Below are 27,840 nucleotides of genomic sequence, written 5' to 3'. Positions count from 1 at the left end.
TATCAACGCGCTATACACTGGAAAACGTATTGTTCTAACCACGACAATGTAGTGTAACTCATTATTTTAATTATATTTCATGTGTTGCAGTGACTGTTTTCTTCTAAACGCTTTCTAATACTTATTAAATGATATTAATATCTAGTTGTAACACTTTCTGTCTGTTTTGTAGTAATCTAAAACATCTAGGCATAATATTTTCTGTGTTTTGTGGCAAACTGAGTATGATATTTCGCTTATAAGTGATAAATATATATCTTTGCACGTAATGTGTTGATATAGTGAAATAGTGTTTATCAAGTCGCATAGGACTCATTTTCAGGTAATTATAATAATTTATATATGTTATCGAATAGTAGAGCTGACAACTGATGGCAAGTGATAACCTTACCATTTCCATACCATACCATAGCTTATATATAATACATTTTTTTATGGATGATAATGGAATGGTGCACCCGTGCGCTGACGGTTTACGCTGGCGGGGCACCAGTGGAGGATGATAAGATGAGCTCATGCTCCTATGAGCATGCCATCTCCATCTCCTTGCCATCAGGTATCAGCTATCTGATACCTGATGGCAAGTGGTAACCATACCATTAATACCATTATATATATGCATATATATAATTGTTGTAGTAATAAGAAAAAAAGACTTTTATATTAAATAATAGAGAACTGACAATTAGATGATAATATAAAAGAACTATAAATTCAAATACAAATTTAGGAATGGTTCACCCTCCTGCACTGACGGTTTACGCTGGCGGGGCACCAGTGGAGGATGATAAGATGAGCTCATGCTCATAGCTGATACCTGATGGCAAGTGGTAACCATACCATTTCCATACCATACCATAGCTTATATATAATACATTTTTTTTATGGATGATAATGGAATGGTGCACCCGTCTGCGCTGACGGTTTGCGCTGGCGGGGCACCAGTGGAGGATGATAAGATGAAGTCAGATGACAAAATCACTAGGAATTTGCCACGGTGGTTTTTAAGACGAATCGTATGGAGATCAACCTGACATGACGTATTACTAGCAATTAAGGTAACAGTCCATAAGTACATGAAAAATACAATGAAATAAATTATAAGTACATTGAAAATACCAACGAACGTAGTCATGTAATGCTCGTGATATATAAGTTGCCACTCCAGAGGCCTAAGATAGTGTGGCAACACTAGCCGTCTAGTCAAAATCTCAGGTGTTCCCGCGAAAACATCCGATGGTTTTTCTTAGATATAAAGTTTCAGGCTTGTTACAGCTTTTATTAACACATACATTTTTTATAATATTACGGGATACACAACAAAATGAACAACAATTTACTACTATATCTATCTTAAGAAGTCTACTATTTTTGTATTTTTACTTTTATTTCGTACATTTATAACAATTTTGGAAACACTAATTTTTATATATTAGGCAAGAGTACGAGTTTTTTTGACTTAAAATAAATAGTAACGTTAAATAAAATAAAAACGTAATATAGGCAGTACCAACCATATATACAACTAGCTTTTACCCGCGGCTTTGCTCGCGTTAATTTATCTCCTTAGGGGTGGAATTTATCACAATCCTTTTTTAGGCGATGCCTACGTCATAGTAGCTTTATGCATGCAAAGTCTCAGTCCGATCGGTTTAAAATTGACAAAGTTTCATATTTTCTACCCCTATTTTATCACCTTGGTGGTAGAATTAATCAAAATCCTTTCCTAGCGGTTGCCTACGTCATAACTTATCTGCATGCCAAATTTCAGCCCGATCCGTCCAGTGTTTTGGGCTGTGCGTTGTTTGATCACTATGTCAGTCACCTTTGAGTTATACATATCCCATCAAAAACAAAAATGTGTAATTTACACGAGTTCAATATTATGATATACTTGATTGTTGACTTCGACGACAAAAACTCTATCACACAATGGGTGTCAAGTTCAATGGTTCATATATTGAGACTTATAACAATATAAATATAATTTCCAAATTTCATAATATATCTCAAACGGTTATTTAGATATTAATGTCCAAAAATCGTGATTTTTATCACTGATCAACTATAATAAAATTATAACCGACAAGTAACATGTTTAGATGACCTGGAAGTTCAAATATTGGCATGCAGATAGGTATTTTTTTCCTGAATATAAAGGAAAAAACTGGTAAATTGTTATCATTTTACTTCAATTTTTCATCTTTAATTGATTATATTTTGACTTATAGTTGATCGATAAAAATTCTATGAAAACGTCGATATCTAAATTGACATTGATCCGTTGATGACATTGATAGTTTTCATATACATATTTATCTCGTAAGCCTCAATATATAAACAAATACTTGTCGGTTCCTATTTTAATATTAATAGTAACTAGCAATCGAAAGTAATAATTGGTATATGTAAAACTACACATGTTAGCACCTTAGGCTACAGTATCTTATCTTGAAACTCGGCTTTAACGAAGCGTGATATTTTATATTGTTATAAATACATTTCACAACCATAATACTTGGCACCCATTTAGATCTCATCTCTTTTGTCGTAGAAGTCAACAATCAAGGCATATATCATAATATTAAACTCGGCTATCATTTCACATTTATGTTTTTGATGGGATTTAAATTACGTTATTTGTTTATTTAATTTTTAATAATGAGTAGTGTAGTGTTTAGGAATTTTCTGATAAAAAACTGTTATCGAGCGTTCCAAATTTGAATAGTTTTACCCACAGATAACATAATATTGTTTTAACTAAATAATTTCGTGAAATAATAAATGATTAGGTAAATTAACAGGAAATGATCTATGATTCATAAAACGTCTGTTTACATGAATTCTCAAGAATAAGAATACTATATCTAATATAGATATAGTATAATTATTCCTAATTTTTATACTTTTTACCAATGTTGAAGATAAAACGATAAGAAATATTTCTTTGTGTTTTTGAGTTAGATTATTAAGTATATTTTCTTTATTTTGTCACTATTCCACGTGGATTATTTTTTTATTTTTATTTATTGGCATGTTTGGGCTATTGTCAGATGTGTAGCACCTGTAGCACTGCGACCTACATACATAGATCTATTGTGCTCGCCCTTTTCAGAGTTCGCTACCTAGACCCGTCAGGGACAAGAATTGAAGGATATTCTTAGGAGCGATCGTTTTTATCTCCTCGGGAAAGAGTGTAAACTTTCCAAAGGAGATATTTCGTTTATGCATAAGTGGGCTACAACCACATAGGATGTGAAGCGGCGTTTCCTCTTCAGTTTGGCAGAATCTGCAGATACTTATCGTGCATAGGCCTAGTTTAGCCATATGCTTGTTTAATTTGCAGTGTCCTGTGAGGGCCCTAGTCATCATGCATATGTTGTTTTTACTCAATAGCAATAGTCTATTGGAGTATTAGGTCTTTTGAATGTGTTAATCCTGGCATTACGCACGCGGACAAAGTCGCGGACACAGCTAGTGTGTAGGTAATAAACACGAAAATTAAATTTTCGTAATAACGATTTGCCTTCTTTGTCATGATAAGTTTTAGGAATACTTAATTCAAAATATTTAAAAGTAACTGCACTCGCGACTACGTTCGCGCAGAAATTAACTTTTTTTTTTTTTAAATAAACCTTTTTTTTTAATGACCTGAACTGTACTAGATCTTGGACCCTATAGGTAAATGAGACCCAAGGATAGTACTGGATATGTGTATATTGCGTTTTAAGAATGTATTCCTCTCTATTTCGCTCACTGATTACAAAACGAGTTATAACTTAAGACATAACACAAAAATATCTTGCCACCGCGATGTAGAAATTATACATAAATGAGACAGCGACATCTAGTTCACTTTTCGGAACTATTATATTGTGCTCTTAACTAGATTAGCTTAAACAAGTGGCTTAAGTTATTTCTTTTTACATTAGCTACCTGCCAAAAAAATTGCATAAAATTTAACGTTATTTTTCTAAAATAAAATTAGTTTATGTTACTCCTTATTATATCAGCTATCTGCTAAAAAAGTCCCGTCAAAATCGGTACAGCCATTTCAGTGATTAGTTGGAACAAACAGACTGACAGATAAAAAATATAAAAAATGTTATTTTGGTGTATGTATCATATTTATATTCATATGGAACAAACATAATGACAATAAAAAATATAAAAAATGTTATTTTGTTATGTGTATGATATCATATTTATATTCATACTCATGTATACAAATGTTTGTGCCGTGCGAAAAGACGCGACCATCGGTCGCATTTCAATATTACAAACAGACACTCCAATTTTATTTATATGTATAGATTAAGTAAGTCACACATGACTCCCATAGTTAAAGTGGAGATTGAGTGGAGATTTTAAATGTAAGTTTTACGTATTGGGTCAGTGATTCCCAAAGTGGTCTATCGACCCCCCAGGGGTCTAACAAACTGCAAGGGGTCTACGACAGCAGTCATCTTGTTGTTGAAAGAGTAACAAACATCCATCCATACTCACAAACTTTCGCGTATATATATAATATTAATAAGATTTTTGTATAACGAATACAGTCTAATAAAGAATTTTGGCAGACAACGAGGTCAAAACACATGGAAAACCAATTTCGCCTTATTTTTTTTTTTTTTATATCACATAGGTGGCAATCAAGCATACGGCCCATCCGATGGTAAACGGTTACTGTAGCCCAGGGTAGGCGTTTATGCATCAACTTTATGCATCAACATGCCATTTTTCCCAAAAAATGTTTAATGGGGTCATTGAAGTGCCATCAAATAATTTTGACTTTCTGTTTATTTGGAAAATAATAATAATAAATACTATCAAAACTCTCTATGAAATAAAGTAAACAAAAGAGGTACATTTTGGATTGTTTTCATTACACGCATAAATTAAATTACTGTAAAATTAGTGTGACTTCTGTTGCTGCAGGTTAGATGACAAATAACTTATGTCAGGCTTGTGCGATGTTACTTTTAGCAAAATGCATGCTGAACTGGATTCATCTGTCAAACGGGTTCTAACCGAGTTTTTAATGTTATATGACTCGCAGGCATAGGTAGATGAATATATTAGTAAAATAGTATGAGCTAGATTCTACAAACAGTTTTATGAGCGACGACGTGCCCAAAATATTGTGTCCCGTACCGTCAATGGCACGCGTGCCATTGGTTTACCTACCCTGCCGTAGCCTATGGACGTCTGACACATGGGGTATCACGAGCGCGTTACCAACCATTAAGAAACCTTAATATACCCTTCTTGAAAAATCCCATACTGTAGTGTGGTGAGAAAACCTCGTTATTATACAATTAGTTTTTAAAAACTTAATATTGCAGCACTATCTATGTGAATTACACAGCGCCATCTAGTCCTAAGTTAAGCAGAGGGTGCTAGACACCTTTTTTTTCGGTCTACTCTAATGCTGTTGGCCGCAGCTGGCCTTTACAGCTTCACCGGACGATAGGGGGCGAGTGCAGATGGCGTTCCAAACCAAAGGAAGGACTTATGAAAGTTACTCTATCGTCTGTCTGTTTGTTTCGCTTTCATGCCAAAACTACTAAACTGATTTAAATGATATTTGGTACGCAAATAGTCTAGACTTTGAGAAAGAACATAGGCGATATACGGGTAGGTTTTGAAAGGGAAGTTGAAAGGTTGTGTGGAAACATGGTCATTATTAAAGCTAGAAGCTTGAAGCTTATTTTTTAGATTGTTGATTAAATATATTTTGTTTGTTTTGAATAAAAATAATTACACATTTAAATAATCCTAATCATAGAGTAACAACATTAATTAAATACTAGCTATTGCCCGCGGCTTCGCTCGCGTTAATTTTTCCCGTTAGGGGTGGAATTTATCAAAATTGTTTCTTTATCATATCATATCTTTGCACGTAATGTGTTGATATAGTGAAATAGTATTTATCAAGTCGCGTAGAACTCATTTTCAGGTAATTATAATAATTTATATATGTTATTGAATAGTAGAGCTGACACCTGATGGCAAGTGGTAATCATACCATTTCCATACCATACCATAGCTTATATATAATACTTTTTTTTTTATGGATGATAATGGAATGGTGCACCTGCCTGCGCTAACGGTTTACGCTGGCGGGGCACCAGTGGAGGATGATAAGATGAGCATGAAGTCAGGTTAGTTAGCCCATCGTGAAAATTCACCAAAAATTTATCATGATGGTTTCCAGGAGGAACCGCGTGGAGGTCAACCTGACATGGTACATTGTTAGCAATAAGATCATCAGTCCATATTACTAACAATCTCCTTCCCCCCTCATAGTAGCTTTATGCATGCAAAATCTCAGCCTGATCGGTTTAAAATTGACAAAGTTTCATACAAACTTTCATCCCCTATTTTATCCCTTTGGGGGTAGAATTAATCAAAATCCTTTCTTAGCGGATGCCTACGTCATAACATCTACCTGCATGTCAAATTTCAGCCCGGTCCGTCCAGTGGTTTGTGCTGTACGTTGATAGATCACTACGTCAGTCACCTTTGAGTAAATAGATTTCAATTTTGAAATATTTTTAAATTTAGTTTTTTACTACTTGTAGGGACTGGTCTGGTTTAATCACTATCACTGATTTCCTCTTATTTAGTTACTCAACCAATTGGTTGTGTATCTTTAATATTTTGGCTAATGAATGAGTTGTTTATTTGGTACATTAATTTTTAAAATTTGTATTCACATATTATAACTGGGTCATTGGGCTCCCTAAAATATGGTCGAGCGCAGTGATGGCTGGCTCATTCGTCATACTCGTGAACGATTGCTGCTTGTAGGGACTGGTCTGCTTTAATCACTATGACTGATTTTCTCTTATTTAGTTACTCAACCAGTAGGTAGTGTATTTAATATTTTGAGTCTATTCAATTAGTGCTAGTTGGTAGTTAATATTCACACATTTTGACTTAAAAATCTAAAGTTACAACTAAATTATTTAAATAATCTACACACAAGTTTCAAGCTTGTTCTTCTTGTGATAAGACAGTCAAAATAAGTGGTAGATTATTAATAGTGATTATTACTCAATAGTGTTGAATGTACATAAGTTTATTTGAATAAATTATTTTCTATTCTGTTTTGAAAATAATATAATTTCCAATTTCAACTTTCTTACTTCAGTTACAAAACTAGATGTTTAGTAGAATTAATATTAAATGTTCAAATAGTTAATATGATAAAAAAATAGAAACATAGTAAACACTTGTACTTCATGTTTAGTCGAGTCAATAGAACTTTCTCGAACATATATTTTATCTAATATAATCATATGTATTGTGACTATGAACTCACTTTTTTATACTTTGACTAATCTAACATCGGGGTTAAGTAATCTGGGATTTATATTGGCTGAACGACTCGCCGCTGATGGAAACACCGATATAAAACTTTATCGGAGAAAAGGCAGTAGATTTTGAAGCGATGGATTGAAATATAAATAAATAAATAATTCAAATAGATTATTGTGGACATGTTGCGCTCATTGTTTACCTCTGTCTACCCCATATGGAATAACTGTCGTGTAACTAGATTACGAATACCAATATTATTAATAGTAATATATTATGACAATTCACTCATACACGGTGTCATCCAGTCCCAAGCTAAGCAGAGTTTTTGCATGAGTAATTGACAACTGATACAAATACATTTTTATTGTAAATACGTAATATATTTACATAGAAAACACACAGACCGACACAAACAATAATAATAATATATATATAATAGGTTTCTAAAAACTTTGCGACGCACAACCACATTGTGGAATCACCTTCCAGCAATGGTATTTCCGAACCGATACGATATTGAAACCTTCAAGAAAAGAGCTTATTCCTTTTTAAAATGCTGACAACGTACTTGCAATTCCTCTGGTGTTGCGGGTGCTCATGGGCGGCGGTAATCACTTACCATCAGGCGAGCCGTATGCTCGTATGTCTCCTGCGTTATAAAAAAAAAAAAAACTAGGTATTGGCCCCGGTTTCTCTCGGGTGTACATGTATTATACGTGTAAACCTTCCTCTTGAATCACTCTATCTATAAAAAAAACCGCTGCAAAATCCGTTGCGTAGTTTTAAAGATTTAAACATACATAGGGACTGGCAGACAGCGACAGCGACTTTGATTTATACTATGTAATGATGATTGTGCATTAAGAAAAATAAATTCAAAAAATTATTTGATACAAATATATTAACAAAAGGCGGCGTTATCGCTCAAAGCAATATCTTACAGACAACCACAATAATAATGTGCTGTGCGAGGAATCGAACCCGCGACCTTCTGAAGTAAGTCGGTGAGCTAAACCGCTACACCACCGAGGCCGTCGGTTATTATTTCAACGATCACGGTTTACAAAAAGCTGAACGTTTTCACGGTAACAGCAAACATTTTCTTAGTTAAACGTGTGAGACATCTTGAGATTGTGTTTTATCTTATCACGCTTTGTTATCGTATATTTAGTTATTCTTTGCCGCGTTCGTGGACTCCTGTGTTTTGTGATCTCATCGGAATATGTTTTATTGTGCAAACCAGTGCGGTTAATACATACTGTGAGTCTAATACACGTTACAATCTAAGATCTAAGGAAATCAAAAGGTTAGTCGAAGATACTAAGTAATGAAATGTTAGGTACATTTCATTACTTAATATACCACCTAATTTTATAAATTCTTATTCTTATTAATATTATAAATGCGAAAGTAACTCGGTCTGTCTGTCTCGCTTTCACGTCAAAACTAATGAACCGATTTCAATGATATTTGGTACATAGATAGTCTAGACGCTGAGAAAGGACATAGGCTACTTTTTAAGGGTTGTAAGGGGGGATGAAAGATTGTATGGAAGATTCATCACTTCCATTTTTGAAGCTATAAGTTTGAAACTTTTTTTAAGGCTGTTGATAAAATATACTTCACTTACTTACTTACTACTTATTATAAATAAATATATTTATATGAAATTTGGTACACAGTTAGTCTACATCCGGACAAAATTACATTAAATACAGCGGAGTCGGGCAGGTCGCTAGTATCACAGATACTAGTATATAACAAATTATAGTTAGGTTAGGTTTAGGTCTAATCACTATATAAATATATTCGGCCAGCCCTGTATACACACCGAGTCAATGTTTGTTTAAGTGATGTCAAATCAGGTATTACAGATACCGTTGGAATCTGTACGCACCTTAGCAAATAATCCTAATATTAAAAAAAAATGTATGTTATTTTATAGATGTTTTTTTGCAATTTTGTAATACCGAAAGAGTCAATGTTTGTTGAACAAACTATGTCAAATCAGGTATTAAAGATACCGTTAGCATCTGTACGCACCTTAACAAAAATTCTTACTATAAAAAAAAGTTTTTTTATAGACGATTGTTTGTAATTGTTTTGCGTGTGTATGTGTGTGTATGTATATGTAGATATATACATACATATATATTTGTAATATGTATGTTAAATGTGTGTATGTATATACCCCTCCGATCGATCCTCCGTTCAATTCAAACGGGGATCGAAATTACGACGGCCTGAGTCGAGGTTCGAACCCCTAGTGGTGTCCTCAGACTAAAGTCGTACCGTCAGGCAGGAGTTGGCCTTCAGCCGCAACATAAGTCCTTCCTTTGGTTTGGAGTGCCATCTGCACTCGCCCCCTAACGTCTGGTGAAGCTGTAAAGGCCAGCTGCGGTCAACAGCAATAGAGTAGTCCGAAAAAAAAAGTATATATAAAGGTTGTCAATAAAAAAATTTAATAAGATTAGTAAGTAAGTAAGATAACAGTAAGTACATCTCTATGTACTTACTGAGAGGAGAGAAGGAGAGGAGTATTATAGGGATGATAATGGAATGGGGCTCCCGTCTGCACTAACGGTATACGCTGGTGGGGCACCAGTGGAGGATTATAAGATATAATAATAATAACCCTGGACAAGTTACACAGCGCCATCTAGACCCAAGCAAAATCGCATCTTCCTCGTTTTCGACTTATAAATAAAATTTTTCTTACTAACTTTCATATTTATAATTCTTATAAATATTGAAATTATATTGTATCTATTTTAGTGAATTAGGTATTATAGTGCAGAAGTCCATTTTATCTATACATATAAATAAAATTGAAAATTGAATAACTGACCTTCTTGACTTCAATCTCATCTCATGACCTGACTTCATACTCGTGAACGGGTGCTGCTTGTAGGGACTGGTCTGCTCTAATCACTATGACTGATTTCCTCTTATTAATTGTTTAACCAGTTGGTTATATATTCAATATTTTTTTCCATTTGAGTATCTAATTGAATTAGTGCTAATTGGTGGTTTGTATTTATACACTTAAACTTAAAAATGTAAAGTAATAATAAAATTATTTAAAAGAGCAACACGCAAGTTTCTTTTTCGTTTTTGTTGTGATGAGACAGCTTTCCGAATGATAGATTAAAAAAATGTAATGACTCAAAAATGCTTCAGTGTAAGTTTATTTGAATAAATGATTTTCTATTCTATTCTATTGTCAACAGCCTTGGTGGTCTAGCGCTAAAGGACACCGCTTTACTCCGATGATCGCGGGTTCGCGGGCACGGTACTAACAGTTTGTATTCATGAGTATAATTGTTTGTATCGCTCTGGGTGTTTTCTATGTATTAAATGTATGTATTTACGAAAAAAAATATATCTGCGTATTTGTATCAGTTATCTAGTACCAATAACACAAGCTTTAGTTACCTTAGTTACCTTAAAAAAAAAACGTGGTACACGTGACTGTGGTCATTATACATCACAACCACTATCTATCGGGGGGATTATTTTTTTTTATAGATGATAATGGAATGGCACCAGTGGAGGATGATAAGATAAGCATGAGGTCAGGTCAGTTAGCACATCGTGACAAATTCACCAAGAATTTATCACGATGGTTTCTAGAGGAACCGCGTGGAGGTCAACCTGACATGGTACATTGCTAGCAATAAGTGAATTTGTCTGACTCTGAATGTGTTAACTGACCTGACCTCATGCTCATCTTATCATCCTCCACTGGTGCCACGCCAGCGCACCGTTAGCGCAGGAGGATGCATCATTACATTATCATACACTAAAAAAAACCACTATCTGCCGTAGTTATGTGTCTAACGCAATACTGGGACGAATCTTATCTAAGATCAGTTATTGTTATCGTATTGCTGAGTTAATCTTGAAATTCCCATTACAAAACTGTATTGTGTTCGTCACAGTGATCAAATATAATATATAACACGTGGAATGTGAGTATACATTGTTCACTCATAGATTAAAGAGACCTACTTATTGTTACATATAATACTAGCTACTCGACCCGGATCCGCACGACTGTACATGTATTATATATACAAACCTTCCTCTAGAATCCCTCTATCTGATAAAAAAACCGCTTCAAAATCTGTTGCGAAATTTTGAAGATTTAAGCATACATACATAGGGACAGACAGCGACAGCGAATTTATTTTATACTATGTAATTATATGATACTAGCTGTACCCTGACTTAGTCCGCGTAAGTGATCTTGACCAAATAATAAAGTTTCATCGCTATAGCATCAAAAATAAAAAAAATCTATATAACTCAATCAACATTGCCGAAATATCGGTATTTGAGAGGGAAAGGGGATTGTTAGTAATAATCCGATTGCATTGTGCCATGTCGGATCGACCTCCACGCGGTTCCCCCTGGAAACCATCGTGATACATCCCCGGTGAATTTGTCACGATGGGCTAACTGACCTGACCTCATGTTCATCTTATCATCCTCCACTGGTGCCCCGCCAGCGTAAACCGTTAGCGCAGGCGGATGCAACATTCCATTATCATCCAAAAAAAAAATATCGGGATTTGTCAGGCAGAAATAGCCCTTCAGCCTTCAGCTTCTACATATGTCCTGCAGAATATCGAATACCCTCTGCTCTCGCCCCTATTTCCATACAATGGAGTTTAAAGGGCAGGAGTGGGCAAAACAGCACCGGATCTTTTGTATCGAGGCGAGGCAAACACTAAAAAAAAATGTCGCCCCCCTAGGACTACTCCTGGCCTCCCCCTCCGACAAAATTTTTACAATATCATATTATTTAATACATCTCAATAATATTATAAACGCGAAAGTTTGTTACTCTTTCACACAAAAACTACTGAACGGATTTTGATGAAGCTTTACAGTAAATAGAGGAGATTGAACAGAGATTAAATGCGTAGCGGTTTCTATGTTCATTGCCGCATGCCTAATCCTTGTTAATATAAATATAATTAAATATTTTTTTATTTAAAAGGGCAACACACAAGTTTCTTGGTCATTCTTCTTGTGATGAGTCTGCATTCCGAATGAGCGGTAGAATAAAAAACTTGACTATTCAAAAGTGCTTATATTAAGTTTATTTGAATAAAGATTATTTCTATTTATATATATCGATATAGAAATAGAAATTAGCTAAAGCTTGTGTTATGGCTACTACATAGATACATATATATAACTGATACAAATACTTAGACATATATATTTTTATCGTAAATACATACATGGGATACATAGAAACCACCCAGACCGATACAAATAATCATACTCATGAATACAAATGTTTGTACCGTGCGAGGAATTGAACCCGCGACCATCGGAAGTACGGCGTTGTGCTAAACCGCTAGACTACCGAGTCCGTCAAAACTAAGCTAAGTATCTGCCATCTTTATATATTTGTGTGTATATATTTGACAAGGTTAAGTTCTTATCATCTTATCTTAATAGTGATCTTAGTATTACACGTACAGATTTTGTTTCAGTTTATCCTGTTATTAAAACATGTTAGATGTAAGTTGACATATATTTATTTATCAAAAACCGGTCCACAAAATTGTAACATATATGTATATATATTTCTATAATATATATATAATAATATATATATAATATATATATAAACTAGTAAGACCCTCCCCCATGTGACAGGTATTTTTTTTTATGGATGATAATGGAATGGTTCACCCGCCTGTGCTAACGGATTACGCTGGCGGGGCACCAGTGGAGGATAAGATGAGCTTAGGGTTAGATCAGTTAGCCCATCGTGACAAATTCACCAAGAATTTACCACGATGGTTTCCAGGGGTAACCGCGTGGGGGTCAACCTGACATGGTACATTGTTAGCAATAAGATAATCAGTCCACATTACTAACAATATCTTTTCCCTCCTGTTGCAGGTATTATAAAGCTGCCCAAATGTGGGATCCCAGTATAGTGGCTGTGGGCTAATCAATGGCTTGTAGAACTTTATGCACCACCGTGCACAGGAAGAGAGTCTTTACTCCAGACCAGTTGGATGGTGGGAATCTAAGAAGGTAAACATTTTTTATTAATTGGAATGTATAGGCGTGTATCTGTTAAACCATATTTACTGAGCAAAGCCTATTACTTGACTTTTCATTTGATGTTAGACATAGACACCTATATGGATATACATTGTGAATAAAATACTTTTAAAAAAAAGGTATTTCAATGAAGTTTCTTGCCAGTTCTTCACAATTGGATCTATATATTGAACTGGATGGTAGGGAAAAAAAAATTAAAAATATCCTACATGAATAAATGATTTTTGAAATTTGACTCACAAAATTTTTTGATTATATTATTTGGTGTGAATTAAAGGCAATTATGAAAGCTTTATATAAATAAAGTACACAAAACCCAGGTTGCCTGTCTTAACTAACTGCAAGGAACACTACTTACTCTATTGGTACAGTTGATATTCTTATAAAATAACGAGCGGACGGGCAGCCGCGAGTGCCCCGGATCTCTCCGATTTCTCCCCCATCCCCCCAATTCAAACAGGGATTGAAATTAGGACGGCCTGAGCCGAGGTTCGAACCATCAGCGGTACGCTCAGACTAAAGTTGTATCCCTTAGGCATGAGTTGGCCTTCTGCGCCACATTAATGGAATATGTAGTCAAAGTCATGAGAGGTGAAAAATGTAACCAAGCGGTATTAACATCAGTGTCCATAAGAGCGCCCAATAATTACGTACAAGCAAGAAGACGAAACTTGTTTGATGTTCCATGGAGAAGAACAGAGCTGGCCAAACAGGCTCCTATTTCTCTGGCATTGAGTCTACTCAACGGTGTAGTTAGTTGCTTTCCAGATCTAGACATATTTACTTGTAATTTGCTGGAGTTTCGTAGGATGGCAGTAGATTATTTAGGTAGTATGTTAAATGGAGATTAGGTATTATTATTATTATTGTTTTTTTCTCTTTTGTTTTCTTGTGTAATTAGTGTTTATAATTGTGTGTATATTATCTTCCTAAGTGGGCATGTTGGAAGACTGTAAAGCTCACTTAGTACGATGTAAATAAATAAATAAATAAGTCCTTCAGCGCGTTTGGAGTGCCTTCTGCACTCGCCTCTATCGTCCGGTGAAACTGTAAAGTCTGTAGCCAACTATATTAAACATTAAAAATGCTTTGTAATTCGTATTTTGGTAAAACGCCGTAACCTATAGAGGCCTGAAACACCAGGGGTGTCACGTATGCGCACGTGGCGACCCTTAAAAAACCTTAATATACCCTTCTTGAAAAATCCTCTCTCGAGAAAACCTCGGCAGGTAGTTCATTCCACAATGTAAGTGTACGCGGAAGGAAGATCCTCTGAACCTCTTAGGCTCCAGCATGTGGGGATTAATTTTCTGTCGATGGCGAGAGGTGCGATGGTGAATGGTAGCCGTGGGTATCATGACGAATTTCAGAACATAAGTGTCTCAAAAACTTATTCCGGACTATTCTATTATGATCTAATAAAAGACGTGTATGTAATTTTAGATGTTTGAACCGCTGGGATCTCACGAGCCTGGGGGTCGGGAGTACCCTGGGCATCGGAGTGTACCTACTGCTCGGATATGTGGCATTAAACCTGGCCGGCCCCTCCGTCGTACTCTCCTTCCTCGTAGCTGCAGTCGCCGCTTCTTTTGCAGGTAAAATACATATATTTTTAAAATCTAATTAGAACCATAATATATCGCTGGATAATTCTCACTTCATCCACTTACTTACATAAACCACTTACGTTCGCAAATTAATGCAAATTATTATTGTATAGTGTCATTTTGTGTGTGTAAAAACTAAGTTATGCATGCTGTGTCTACATCTAGTAGGATGTATTACTTAAATTGTTTGTTTTATGTGTATAAAGTTATGTATTCTGTAAGACATCCAGTTTTGTAGATCTAATAAAAAAAAATTGTCTTCCATTAAAAAAAAAATGTAAAACATTTCTTCTATAGTTGCCATTATTTGGTGTTATACACTCGCAAATATGACTCTGTCAACTTAACAAAGGGAGAATACAAAAAATTATCTAACAAAAAAAAAATGTAACAAAATAATAGCTGGACAACCCACACAACGCCATCTAGTCTCAAACTAAGCAGAGCTTGTGTTATGGGTACTAGACAACTGATATAAATACTTTGATACATTTTTTAATACATACACATTATATATAGAAAACATAAAACAAAATCATGAATACAAATGTTTGTACCGTGCGAGGAATCGATCCGCAACCATCGTTAGTAAAGCGGTCCTAAGCCGTTAGACCACTTGTTGTTATTGACTCCTCCGATCGATCCCCCGTCCACCCATTTGATCGATCCCCCGTTCAATTCAAACGGGGATCGAAATTGCACTGGCCTGAGCCGAAGTTCGAATCCTTAGCGGTGCCCTCACAGTAAATTCGTATCCGTCAGGCGGAAGTTAGCCTTCAGCCGCACCATAAGTCGTTGCGCGGGTTTGTGCCATCTGCACTCGTCCCCTATCATCCGGAGAAGCTGTAAAGGCCAACTGCGGCCAACAGCATTAGAGTAAAAAAAAACGTTGTTATTGAATAAATGGTATAACATTTGCAGGTCTGTGTTACGCGGAGTTCGCTTCGAGGATACCACGGGCGGGTTCTGCGTATATTTACATTTATGTCAGCATGGGTGAGCTGGCTGCATTCATTGTCGGGTGGAATAACATACTCGAAGGGATATTTGGTAAGATTTATTTGTTATAACAATAAGTAAATTTATAGGATATCAAGAGCCAAGAGTGAGTTTCTTCTCTGTTCTTCTGAGCTCGTAAGCACTCGGAACTGACGGTACATTTGACATATCATAAGAGTCTGCAATAGATCAACTCAAATATAATATTCAATTTCCAGGTACAGCAAGTCTAGCCAGGGGACTGAGTATGTTTGTAGACTCCACCGTCAATAACACCATGAGTGAATGGTTCACTACTTTTGCACCTATCGGGACTACACCCTTCTCACAATACTTCGATTTCTTCGCGTTCTTCCTCGTTCTAATACTGGGAGGTAAGGCTGGAGTTTATATGGAACAAATACAAAACAATGTAATTTTTATTTTCATAATATTACTGAACGTAGATGTTAAACAAACTTGCTTTTAAAAAGAAATTCAGCTGAGTATCTTGCTTTAATTAAAAGAAGCAAAGCCTATTACTCACTAAACGATTCAAGTAATGACGAGCGTTCATGGCAATAGTTGTTCATGCACTGGATTTTCATTTAATGTTAGACATAGACACCTATATAAATACCTATACATTGTAAATAAACGGGCTTTTTAAAAAACAGTAATTCAATTGAGTTTCTTGCCAGTTCTTCTGAATTGGATCTATATACCGAACTGGATGGTAGGGGAAAAAATTATAATGTAAAAACTTGACGTTCATAAGCGGCTAAAATGTCCTACATGAATAAATGATTTTTGAATTTTGAATTTTTGAAGACAAGCGCAACTTAGATTAAAAGAATTATAACAGTAATAGAATAAATGATTTTCTATTCTATTCTATTCTATTCAATAACTACTACTACTACTCTACTTCTAACTGTATAGGCATTTGAAAGGTAGGGGATAAATATATAAATAGTAATCCGAAAAAAATTATGTTTATAAATGACAATAATATTTACATTTCTTTAATCAATTTTTTATGTAAGTGCGGTATATACTTTCATATGCATTTATTGAAAATCTGTTAATTTAAAATTACAAAAAGACACTTCAGTTTTATTTATTTAAATAGATGAATTTTTTTTCTTTTTTTCTTTTCTATCTGCAATCAGCCCTTTCGGCTATAATCAGATTGTGTGGTGTTATGGGCATTTGAAGATGAGGCACATCCAGTAAGATGCCATGTCATTTAATTTCTTTAGATGTTGGCAAGGAGAGCACTATTTAGTCTAGATGGACAGTTATTTGTATCCAGTAGTTTTAAACCTAACTGGTTCTTAAGATAATATAGATTAAGTTAAGTAATTTTATAGCAATGAACATTTTCATTCTAAGTAGATATCGAATACAAAATCAGAGCCAAAACTATAGTAGTAAATATGTTTTGATTCGCGTTACAGTAGAATTATTCAAGGCAAGATACAGTGTAGTTAGTATAATAATATACTTGAGATAAACAACTTCATCTTACTGTTTATTTGCATACAGATAACATCTATTTTTTTTTACATTTTTATGTGTGTTTATAACGTTGTATTGAGCACAGATAACTAGATTTTGTATATAAAATACTTGTGTCACAATGTGAGTTACCATACTCCTTTGAAACGGCATGACCGATTTTTATTAAATTTTATATGCATATACAGTAGGTCTGAGAATCGGCTACTATTTATTTTTCATACCCATAGTTATAAGGGTTGTCCACTTCTAACATTTTTTGTTGGACATTTTTTTTTATAATGTATAACTCTAAATTTTCACCCTTCTATCACCAACTCCTATTTTTTAATAGCGATTTTAATTTATACGGCAAAACATCGTTTGCGGAGTCAGCTAGTTTTATATATAAAATTCTCGTGTCACAATGTGAGTTACCACACTCCTCCGAAACGGCATGACCGACTTTTATTAAATTTTATATACATATTCAGTAGGTCTGAGAATCGGATACTATCTGTTTTTCATACTCCTAAGTGACCTAAATGTTTTTTAAATTAATTGGTAATTATATTTTTATTTTTTATAATGTAGCATGAAAAAATAACAAAAATTTTTGATCCCTTCTAATACCAACTCCTATTTTTTAAGATAGCGATTTTAATTTATACGGCAAAACAACGTTAGCCGGTTGAGCTCGTATTACTATATATGTGTTTAGCGTTAATTCTTTTAGATAGACAAAAGTATGACTAAATCTCTAATCTCTAAAATAGATACTCTTAGGTAACTCTGAAATAAATTATACTGATGAATACATCTATTTAGGACAGCTTATAACTCAAGAACAACCGATGCATGAAGAAGTAAAGAGAAGAATTACTAACAGCTGGAGTAAATATTGGAGCATGAGAGAGGTTATGAAAGATAAAAAACTTCATATTAGTATTAAAACCAAACTATTTAACACCTGCATTTTACCCGTCCTTATGTATGGATGCCAATCATGGACTTTAAGTCATGAAATGACAAGTAAACTCGCAAGTTGTCAACACGCTATGGAAAGGAGTATGCTGAATGTCAAGAGATCAGACAGACTGAAAAACTACATCATCCGGAATAAAACAAAAGTTACAGATATAAATTTGAAAGTTAAAAGACTCAAATGGAGATGGGCACGTCACATAATAAGAGGAGATGTTAATGGAGTAAGAAAGTGACAAGATGGTATCCCAGGGAAGGAAAAAGGAAAAGAGGCAGACCTCACACAAGATGGGATGATGATATTAGGACAGTGGCAGGAGTAATGTGGAACAGAGTGGCACAAGAAAGAGAAGAATGGAGGCCTTTGCCGATTGGCAAACAGATCTACAGACATTAAAAAAGATCCAAATAATAGAATAACTATTTTCGTTTTAAGTTTTAAAGCTTTGTTTGTTTGTTTTAAAATAATGTATAAGTTGGATCTGAATAAAGGCTATGATAAATAAATAAATGACTAAATCTAATAAATCCACAGAATAACTAAGAAATGTAAACATTAATGGAAGAACCCTAAATAGCCAGTATTTAGGTCTCATCCATTAATGACGTGATGTTTTGTTCAGCATCTTACCCATTCATTCATGCATATAGGGTTACGCTTACCTTTTTTTTTTTCGGACTACTCTAATGCTGTTGGCCGTAGCTGGCCTTTACAGCTTCACCGGACGTTATGGGGCGAGTGCAGATGGCACTCCAAACCCGCGGAAGGACTTATGGAGCGGCTGAAGGCGAACTCTTGCCTGACGGATACGACTTTAGTCTGAGGGCACCACTAGGGGTTCGAACCTCGGCTCAGGCCGTCGTAATTTCGATCCCCGTTTGAATTGGACGGGGGATCGATCGGAGGGGGGGATCGATCAGAGGGGGGGATCGATCCGAGGGGGTTACGCTTACCGTCATGACGTCAGGTGACCCGGCTTGTTTAGAATAGAGTAGAAAATTCTTTATTCAAATAAACTTAATTTAAGCACTTTTGAATAGTCATAATATTTTTTTTTTATCTACCGCTCATTTGGAAAGCTGTCTCATTACAAGAAGAACGAGAAACAAACTTGTGTGTTGCTCTTTTAAATAATCATCGTAAGTTCACATTTACAAATCGAAACGTATGAATACAAACTACCAACCAGCACTAATTTATTAGTGTCAAATATAAATACACAATAAGATTAAAACTTTCTACCTTTTCAATTATATAAAAAATTATAGATGTAGTAATGATTATTTGTTTCTTTGTAGCCTTGCTGGTGTTCGGTGCGCGGGAGTCGGCCGTTGCTAACAATGTCTTCACCATTATCAATCTCATCATCATACTGTTCATAATCATTGGCGGTGCAGTTAACTGTAAGTAATTCCTTTACTAGCTGTTCTCACGACTTCGTCTGCGAGGAATTTAACTTTATTTTTCTGAAATAAAAGTAGCCTAAGTTACTTCTTATTACATCAGCTATATGCCAAAAAAAGTCCCGTCAAAATCGGTCCAGCCATTTCAGAGATTAGCCGGAACAAACAGACAGACAGACAAAAATTGTAAAATATGTTATTTTAGTGTATGTACCACATTTATATTCATATGCATGTAGTAAAAAACGGTTATTTCAATATTACAAACAGACACTCCAATTTTATTTATAGGTATACATTTAAGGTTTTCATTCCATAATTTTATTACATAAAAAAAATGTTTATTATTAAATCTCTGACGTTAATGAATTAATTATTCCTATTTTCAGCTAGTATTGAGAACTGGTTTATACCAGAAATCTATCTGCCCGAGGAATATGGGATGGGTGGATTTTTCCCGTATGGGGTGGTGGGCACAATGAAAGGGGCGGCTATTTGTTTCTATGCCTTCGTGGGATTTGACACCATCTCTTCCACAGCTGAAGAAGTAAGTCATTTAACTCACGACAACAAGAATTTGCTTATGGATGTTTCTGAGAGGTATATTTACAAATAGAAATAATCTTTATTCAAATAAACTTAATGTAATGAATGAATATCAGCTCTGCAGATTTACCTGCATATTACACTAGCTACTCGCCCCGGCTTCGCCCGGGTGTACATGTATTATACATATAAACTGTCCTCTTGAATCACGCTATCTATTAAAAAACCGCTTCAAAATCCGTTGCGTAATTTTAAACGTTTATCTATACATAGGGACAGACAGAGACAGCGACTTTGTTTTATACTATGTAATGATTTACACCAATTTTATTTATATGTATAGATGTGGTGTAATGAAAGTTCTGTATGAATGATAAAAAAAACACGTAATACCTCCGCGGAAAATCAGCGCTGTAGCTTCCGCTCTATTACTGCAGCGGATGGTAATAAAAATATTTGTTTTTCAATTTCCAGGCTCAAGATTCACGCAAATCCATTCCAATGGCAATCCTGATCACACTGGGCAGTTTGTTCTGCATTTACGCAAGTGTGGCCATAGTGGTTACGACAATGGTTCCGTATTACCGTACACAGGTTAGGCAACATCATTACAGTAACTTTTTATATTACGATGGTGGCAAACAAGCATACGACTCATCTGATGGTAAAATGTAAATGTAATACAGACTCGATACTCCGAATTTAGCCTCTTATCTGGGTCGTCGAGCCAAGACTACTAAAGTAGCCAGCCAAGATCCTCTCAAAAGCGCAAAAGCCTCCTGAGATCTTCTGGAATTTCACTACATTCTATTTTGCACCTTATTATATATTTCATTAGAATTATAATTATTCTTCAAGTTATTTCACTATCGTCAAATTCATAAGCATCAATACCAAGGAACTGTTGGTTTAAAAACCCTCAGATTCTTTGGTCCGTCGAGCCGGATAAATTCGAATTGGGCCAATACAATGCTACTTCTAGTAAACAACCAGCTTTGTAAGGTGTCAGTTGGAGGCCATATCTCGTGGCAGGGAAATGACAGGGTACATAGGACTAACCTCTGGAATGGAAATATATGAGGTACAACGGGTGTCACATGATGACTTTGTTTTTGTAATTATATAGTTAAGTGGTGTATATACTTATGTTTAATAGTTTTAAAATATAAACGTGTTGGCAATTAGCTGTAAGTTTATATTATGTTAATTGAATTGAATAAATTAATGACGTGATTATCATGGTTCTTTTGACGTATAAAGGTGATACTCATTTGAAAGGTGGAATACCCATCAGTGACATAAAAAAGTCATGTCTGATTTCAGGGTATACACATTGCCTTCACAAACGTGGGCTGGGAGTGGGCCAAGTGGGTCATCTACGTTGGAATCATCTGCGGAATCTGTGCCAGGTAATAAACACTATCGTAATAATAAACATTGTTATACCTATTATAAATATGTTAATTGTTTTACACTAGTACTTCGTTGACAGAACTTTCAGTGCAATGAGTTGTATGTAGACGATATAATAAAAAAAACTTCTTAACTGAAATGACGAATAAACTGACCGGCTCGAAGGACCTTAAACATGTTGAGTCTGGATGCTGTGACGTTGCTTGATGTATAAATAGTAATTACCGAACTACTTGATTACATGGTTTTTGAGTACATGATACTTGAGTATGGACTGAAGGACTCAATATTAATACTAGATTTAAAGACAAACTTGCTGTCCCCAAGTATTCCTTAGAAAAAGTCAATAGGTCTTTTATGGGAATAGATATAAAAATTTACAATAAGATACCCAAAGCATGTACTGGAATTATCCTTAAATAAATTCTTAACATCTGTTAAATCATATTTACTGAACAAAGCTAAACGTTTATTTGAATGACGAGCGTGCATGGCAATAGTTGTTCATGCACGGGATTTTCATTTAATGTTAGACATAGACACCTATATAAATATACATTGTAAATAAATTGGCTTTTAAAAGTATTTCAATTAAAAGTATTTGAATTTTCTTGCTAGGTCTTCTCAACTGAATCTGTACACTGAACTGGACGGTAGGGAAAATATATTAATACAAAAATTTTGACGTTCATAAGCTAGAGTTTTCTAAATAAATAAATAATTTTTGATTTAATTTATCCGAAAACGCTACGTGTATTTATTGAGGCGATATAAATAAATATAAATTATTTTTATAACTTTTTTTTCTACCAAATAGTTTTAGCTTAAACGAATAAATATTCATGATTCCAGCCTCATCGGAGCCCTATATCCGTTACCTCGGTTGCTGTACGCGATGTCATCAGACGGTCTCTTCTTGCATTGGTTTAGCAAAGTCACGAAGCAACGCCAGTCACCAGTTATTGCAACAATAGTTCCTACTACACTAATAGGTATGTAATATAGATGTACACTTTATTATAGTAAAGAATCATATTCACATACAGTTTAATATTCTAGTGGTATAGCACTCCTCTTTACTTACCCCTCCGATGGAGCTGCCGTCCAAATCTGTCAAACGGGGATCGAAATTACGACGGCCTGAGCCGAGATTCGAGCCCCTAGCGGTGCCCTCAGACTAAAGTCGTATCCGTCAAGCGAGAGTTGGCCTTCGGCCACTCCATAAGTTCTCCCGCAGTCCTATCGTCCAGTGACGCTGTCAAGGCCAGCTGCGGCCAACAGCATTAGAGTAGTCCGAAAAAAAACTACTTTACTTTCTACGGTCACGGGTTCGATTCCTCGCAAGATACAAATATTTGTATTCATGAGTACAATTGTTTATATCGGTCTGGGTGTTTTCTATGTATATTTAGTGTTTTTAGCTTGCTGCTTAGCTAGGGAATAGATGACATTGTGTCAACTGTCCAGAGGTATTATTAACAAATTCTTTTTCCATCTTTTATGATAAGTCAGCATTCCAAATGAGTAGTGGAATAAAAAAATATGATAATTCTAAAGTGTTTGTACCTTTATTCTACATTATATAAAATTAAGTCGCTTCGGCTGTCTGTCCGCTTAGATCTTTTGAACTATAGCTTTAGCAATAGAGTGATTCAAGAGGAAGCTTTATAAATATAATGTACACCCGTGCGAAGCCAGGGCGTGTAGCTAGTTTTGAATAAAGTTTATTTCTATTTCATAAATCATTGTTTATTATGAAATCCTCATAACACAATCTACTTTCATGTCAAATTTTGATTAAAATATTTTCAGCCGTGAACTCATGAAAAGAAAGTAGAGGGACACATTTTCATTTTTGTAATGTTGCTGTAATTTTTTAGTGCATTTTTACGTTGGTAATTTAATTGATATTTTTTTATTTTCAGCTGTACTGGCTGGTATTTTGGAGATCAACCAGCTGTTACTGATGATGTGTATTGGGACACTTCTGTCTTACACCCTAGTCGCTATATCTGTTATAGTATTACGGTAGGATATTTGAATTTTTTTTAATTTAGTTATTTCAATTTTAATATATAACTGTTCGTGCTTCAAGCACAGCCATTAATGTCTAAATCATGGAAAAAATCTATCTCTACGTTTGTTTTTTAAGTTTCTTACACTCAATTTTTATCTTTTATTTACAGTTTTATCTTTACTTTTATTTAAATAGAGCCCACTACAATGTTTAGTATTCGCAATCACATGTTCGTTATACACGACTGTTATCGTTTAACGGCCTCAATGGTCTAGTAATTTAGCAAATCGCTTTACTTTCCATGTTGCGTGTTCAGTTCCTCGCACGGTATAAACATTTGTATTCATTTTATTTTGGTTTAGGGGTTTTATATGTTTATGTATTTATACACTTACAAAAATATCTAAGTACCTATTTATATTAGTTGTAACTTATGTTATAGGTACCGACCTATAACATAAGTTCTACTTAGCTTAGATGGTGGAGTGTTAATTGTCTTATATATTTTAATTTGCAGGTATCGCTCCAACGACATACCGTATCTGTACCAGAGTTATCCCAAACAAATATTTGGCTGTCGAATGCCACCATCGAAAATGTCCACCCGAATCATTTATGTTACACTTGCATTGTACAGTAAGTTTTTTAATTATTACCGAACTACTGCAAAACAAATCTAAAGTTAATAATGTCCAAAATAAACTATTGATTTTAAACTTTATTTTGTTTTGTAACAAGGTAGTAATTCATTTTATGGTAATTGCGTAAGATTCTATAATAAACTGCCAGAATCTACGCTAAATCTTACAGAGAGGCAATTTTAAATTTCATATTAAACAAATGTTATGTAAAAAAGCCTATTATAAGATGAATTTATAGATGATAGCAATTTATATCAAGAATAAGTTTATTTGCGGACAACGTTATAATTTATTTTTTATATTGATTTCTTTATATATGATAGCGTAGCGGCTTTTGATTGATTGCCGCATGCATCCTCATGTAAAGTGCGAATACTGTAACTAGTGTAGTAGTAGAGTGGAATGAGTAGTCATGCTCACTAAAATGTCCAGACATGTGGCGGCGTGGTGGGCCGGATCATTGGGCTCCCTAAAATATGGTCGAGCGCAGTGATGGCTGGCTCATCCGTCATACTCGCGAACGAGTGCCGCTTGTAGGGACTGGTCTGTTCTTATCACTACGACTGATCTAATCTTATTGTATATTTATATTTGACTCAAAATATTTGTGCTGGCTGGTAGTTTGTATTCACACGTTTCGACTTGTAAATGTAAACTTACAAGGATTTAAAAGAGCAACACACAAGTTTCTTGCTAGTTCTTCTTGTGATGAGACAGCTTTCCAAACGAGTGGTAGATAAAAAAAAATTGTTATGACTTTTCAAAAGTGCTTAAATTAAGTTTATTTGAATAAATTATTTTCTATTTCTATTTCTATTTTCACACTACAATATTGATTTTGCTAACTACCAAAACTTAACTCATTATCAGATTCTTCCTTATCCCTTTTATTTGTGGTCGGCGTAATGTTTTTATCTTCCATCATCCATCATCTCCATCCATCATTCACCTCTCATTTGTAAAGCTGTCACATCACAAGAAGAACGAGCAAGAAACTTACGTGGTGCTCTTAATAATAAATAGAATAAAGTTAACGTAAAGTTATGTGATATTCTTTCAGTACTACTGTGCATAGTGATCGCTTTTGTAGCTGCGTTTGCTGAGAATATAGCGATAGCAATGGGTGTCCTTCATGCGATTGCTCTATTTATCATCATCATCATGGCATTGCAGCCGAAGGTCAAAGAAGAAATATATTTCAAGGTCTGCATAATAATGTTTTGTATTTTTTGTTAGATAAATTCAAAATTAATCATTAAGGTCTATTGCAGACATTTGCTCTACTTCAGACAAGTGATATCTTAATTTATTAATACTATATCAATTGGTTGATTGTTTAAAAAATTATAATCGTATGTAAATTGATTAAGTAAATTCATCAAGTTGTTATTAAATTACAGACGCCGCTGGTGCCCCTCATCCCCTGCATCAGTATTTACATCAACATACAGCTGATGGCTCTGATCACGGCACAGACATGGATTCGAGTAGCTGTTTGGACAATAATAGGTACTTTCTATGTAACTGAAATAGTAAACAAATTGATGAGTTCACCTGTTGAAATGTGTTGGCTCTCGCCTATATACAGTTCCCCTAATAAATTGTCAGAATCCTTCAGTCTTGCTTCAGTCAGATGTAATATTATGTTACCTGTGGTCATACTAAGATATAATGAACCTGTACCCTATTTTTTCATTACAATAGCTCAACGTATCACTCTTCAAATCGAAAGACAGCATAAAAGAAACTACAAAAGAAAACTGCTCGATGGCTGAAATATATGAAACAGTGGTTCAGACAATACAGACGACTCTGGGAGACTTTTTAAAGATTTTGAGTATATTTATATCAAATTTGTAAAATTTCGTTTATTTCCAGGTATATTCATATACATGCTTTGCTTGTATGTTTATAAACGTAATAAGAGTAACTATCTACAAGATAACATGAGTACATATCCTCATCTGGATAAAAATGGGAAGACAGCAGTACAAATTGTAGTACAATCACCAACTCCTCCCAGCACTGTAAGAGATGAGGAAAGAAATGACAGTATACAAGTGGACAATAGACACGAGCTAGTGATTCATCCAATAGAAGTTAAAGATGATACAGAAATGAAAATTGAAGAGAATATAATACAGCAAGCAATTATAGAAACAAATGATGAGAAAGAGGCAAAAATAATAGATCTTTTAGATCAAGTATTACAAGCAGAAGAAGATAGTTATGGAGAAATAACCAGTTTAAAAGATGACAATATTGAACCAAAGGAAGTCATTCAGATGACTAAACAAAGAAAATCTTTGAGCGAATTATCTGATGCTGGATCTGATGCATCGTTAGGTAATCAAGTATTATCTAAATATGATGTAATAGCGCAAGTACATAGAGAAGATCTGACAATAGTCAGCGAAGAAGATGAAAAAAATTATAAAGAAGATGTAAATTTAGAGAAACCATTAAATGAGCAAGAAGGACGACTGAATGACACAAATGATAGTGAAACTAATTCTCGTACTGATGAATCGGGATATTCCGATACATTTGATAAAACGGTTTTGAATGATTCAACAGAAGATGTAAAAGATGTTCGTCCTTATATACCAGTTCCACCACCGTTTGATGAAAAATATTTTGCGAAAACGAATCCCAAAAAATTTTATTCGATGCCAAAATCAACAATCAATCCTGTTGAAGACTCATTAGAATCAGAGAAAGACATGAAGCCTAGGGAGAGTGTGCAATCGAATAATTCTAATGCCGAAGATTCTATGGTTTTCGGGAGTGAGAAACAAATTGATTTTATTTCAAAATTAACTAATATTTTTCAGAATAAAATAAATACGGAACACGAAGAGCATGAACAAAGAAAAAGATCACATTCAATAGGGAACGCCGATGAAACTTTAGATTCCGCAACGTCAAACCGACCGTTGATATTTGAGGACCTAAAGAAAGAGATTATTGCAAATAAAGGCAAAAATTTACGGCCCACAAATCTTATAGACACTTCAGCACAGACTGACAATGAACCGCAGAATGAAGAAGACAATTCGAGTATGAGTAGACAAGATTTAAAGTCTAAATTAGAGTCGATATTTGCTAATGGTGGTACACAACTTGTTAAACCGAGACTGATGAAATCAAATCCACCAACTCCTGAAGACGCGTATCAAACAGAATCCTCTAGTAACGATAGTATTAATAAGAATGTCAAAGTAGATAAAAACGACACGTTGAAGAGACAGAAAGCAAAGTTTAGCGTAGTATTAAATTCATTCCGACAAAGTTTTAATACTGACGACCAAGTCTAAATTATAATAGTTTA

At 34.7% G+C, this 27,840-nt stretch overlaps 1 protein-coding gene across 1 annotated transcript; it reads left to right on the top strand.

Annotated features, from left to right (window-relative positions):
• Positions 1–30: 30 nt before the first annotated feature.
• LOC131841420 (cationic amino acid transporter 3-like) lies at positions 31–27,840 on the top strand. The gene is made up of 15 exons (XM_059189739.1): positions 31–322; positions 13,252–13,389; positions 14,863–15,014; positions 15,948–16,076; positions 16,244–16,399; positions 19,788–19,892; positions 20,282–20,439; positions 20,913–21,032; positions 21,762–21,847; positions 22,704–22,843; positions 23,777–23,879; positions 24,386–24,504; positions 25,570–25,712; positions 25,910–26,018; positions 26,388–27,840. The coding sequence occupies exons 2-15, from the start codon at positions 13,307–13,309 to the stop codon at positions 27,824–27,826; spliced, it is 3,042 nt and encodes a 1,013-aa protein (XP_059045722.1). The 5' UTR covers positions 31–322; positions 13,252–13,306; the 3' UTR covers positions 27,827–27,840.

Source organism: Achroia grisella, unplaced genomic scaffold (genome assembly GCF_030625045.1).
Source record: "Achroia grisella isolate CSIRO2021 unplaced genomic scaffold, CSIRO_AGI_Agris_v1 utg168, whole genome shotgun sequence".
In the NCBI taxonomy this organism is placed as follows: domain Eukaryota; kingdom Metazoa; phylum Arthropoda; class Insecta; order Lepidoptera; family Pyralidae; genus Achroia; species Achroia grisella.
This window is presented reverse-complemented; position numbering and strand designations above follow the sequence as displayed.

Coding starts and splice junctions, on each gene's coding strand:
- LOC131841420 (XM_059189739.1), top strand. CDS start 13,307: ATGGCTTGTAGAACTTTATGCACCACCGTGCACAGGAAGAGAGTCTTT. Junction 13,390..14,862: donor GATGGTGGGAATCTAAGAAG/GTAAACATTTTT, acceptor ATGTAATTTTAG/ATGTTTGAACCGCTGGGATC. Junction 16,400..19,787: donor CCTCGTTCTAATACTGGGAG/GTAAGGCTGGAG, acceptor GTTTCTTTGTAG/CCTTGCTGGTGTTCGGTGCG.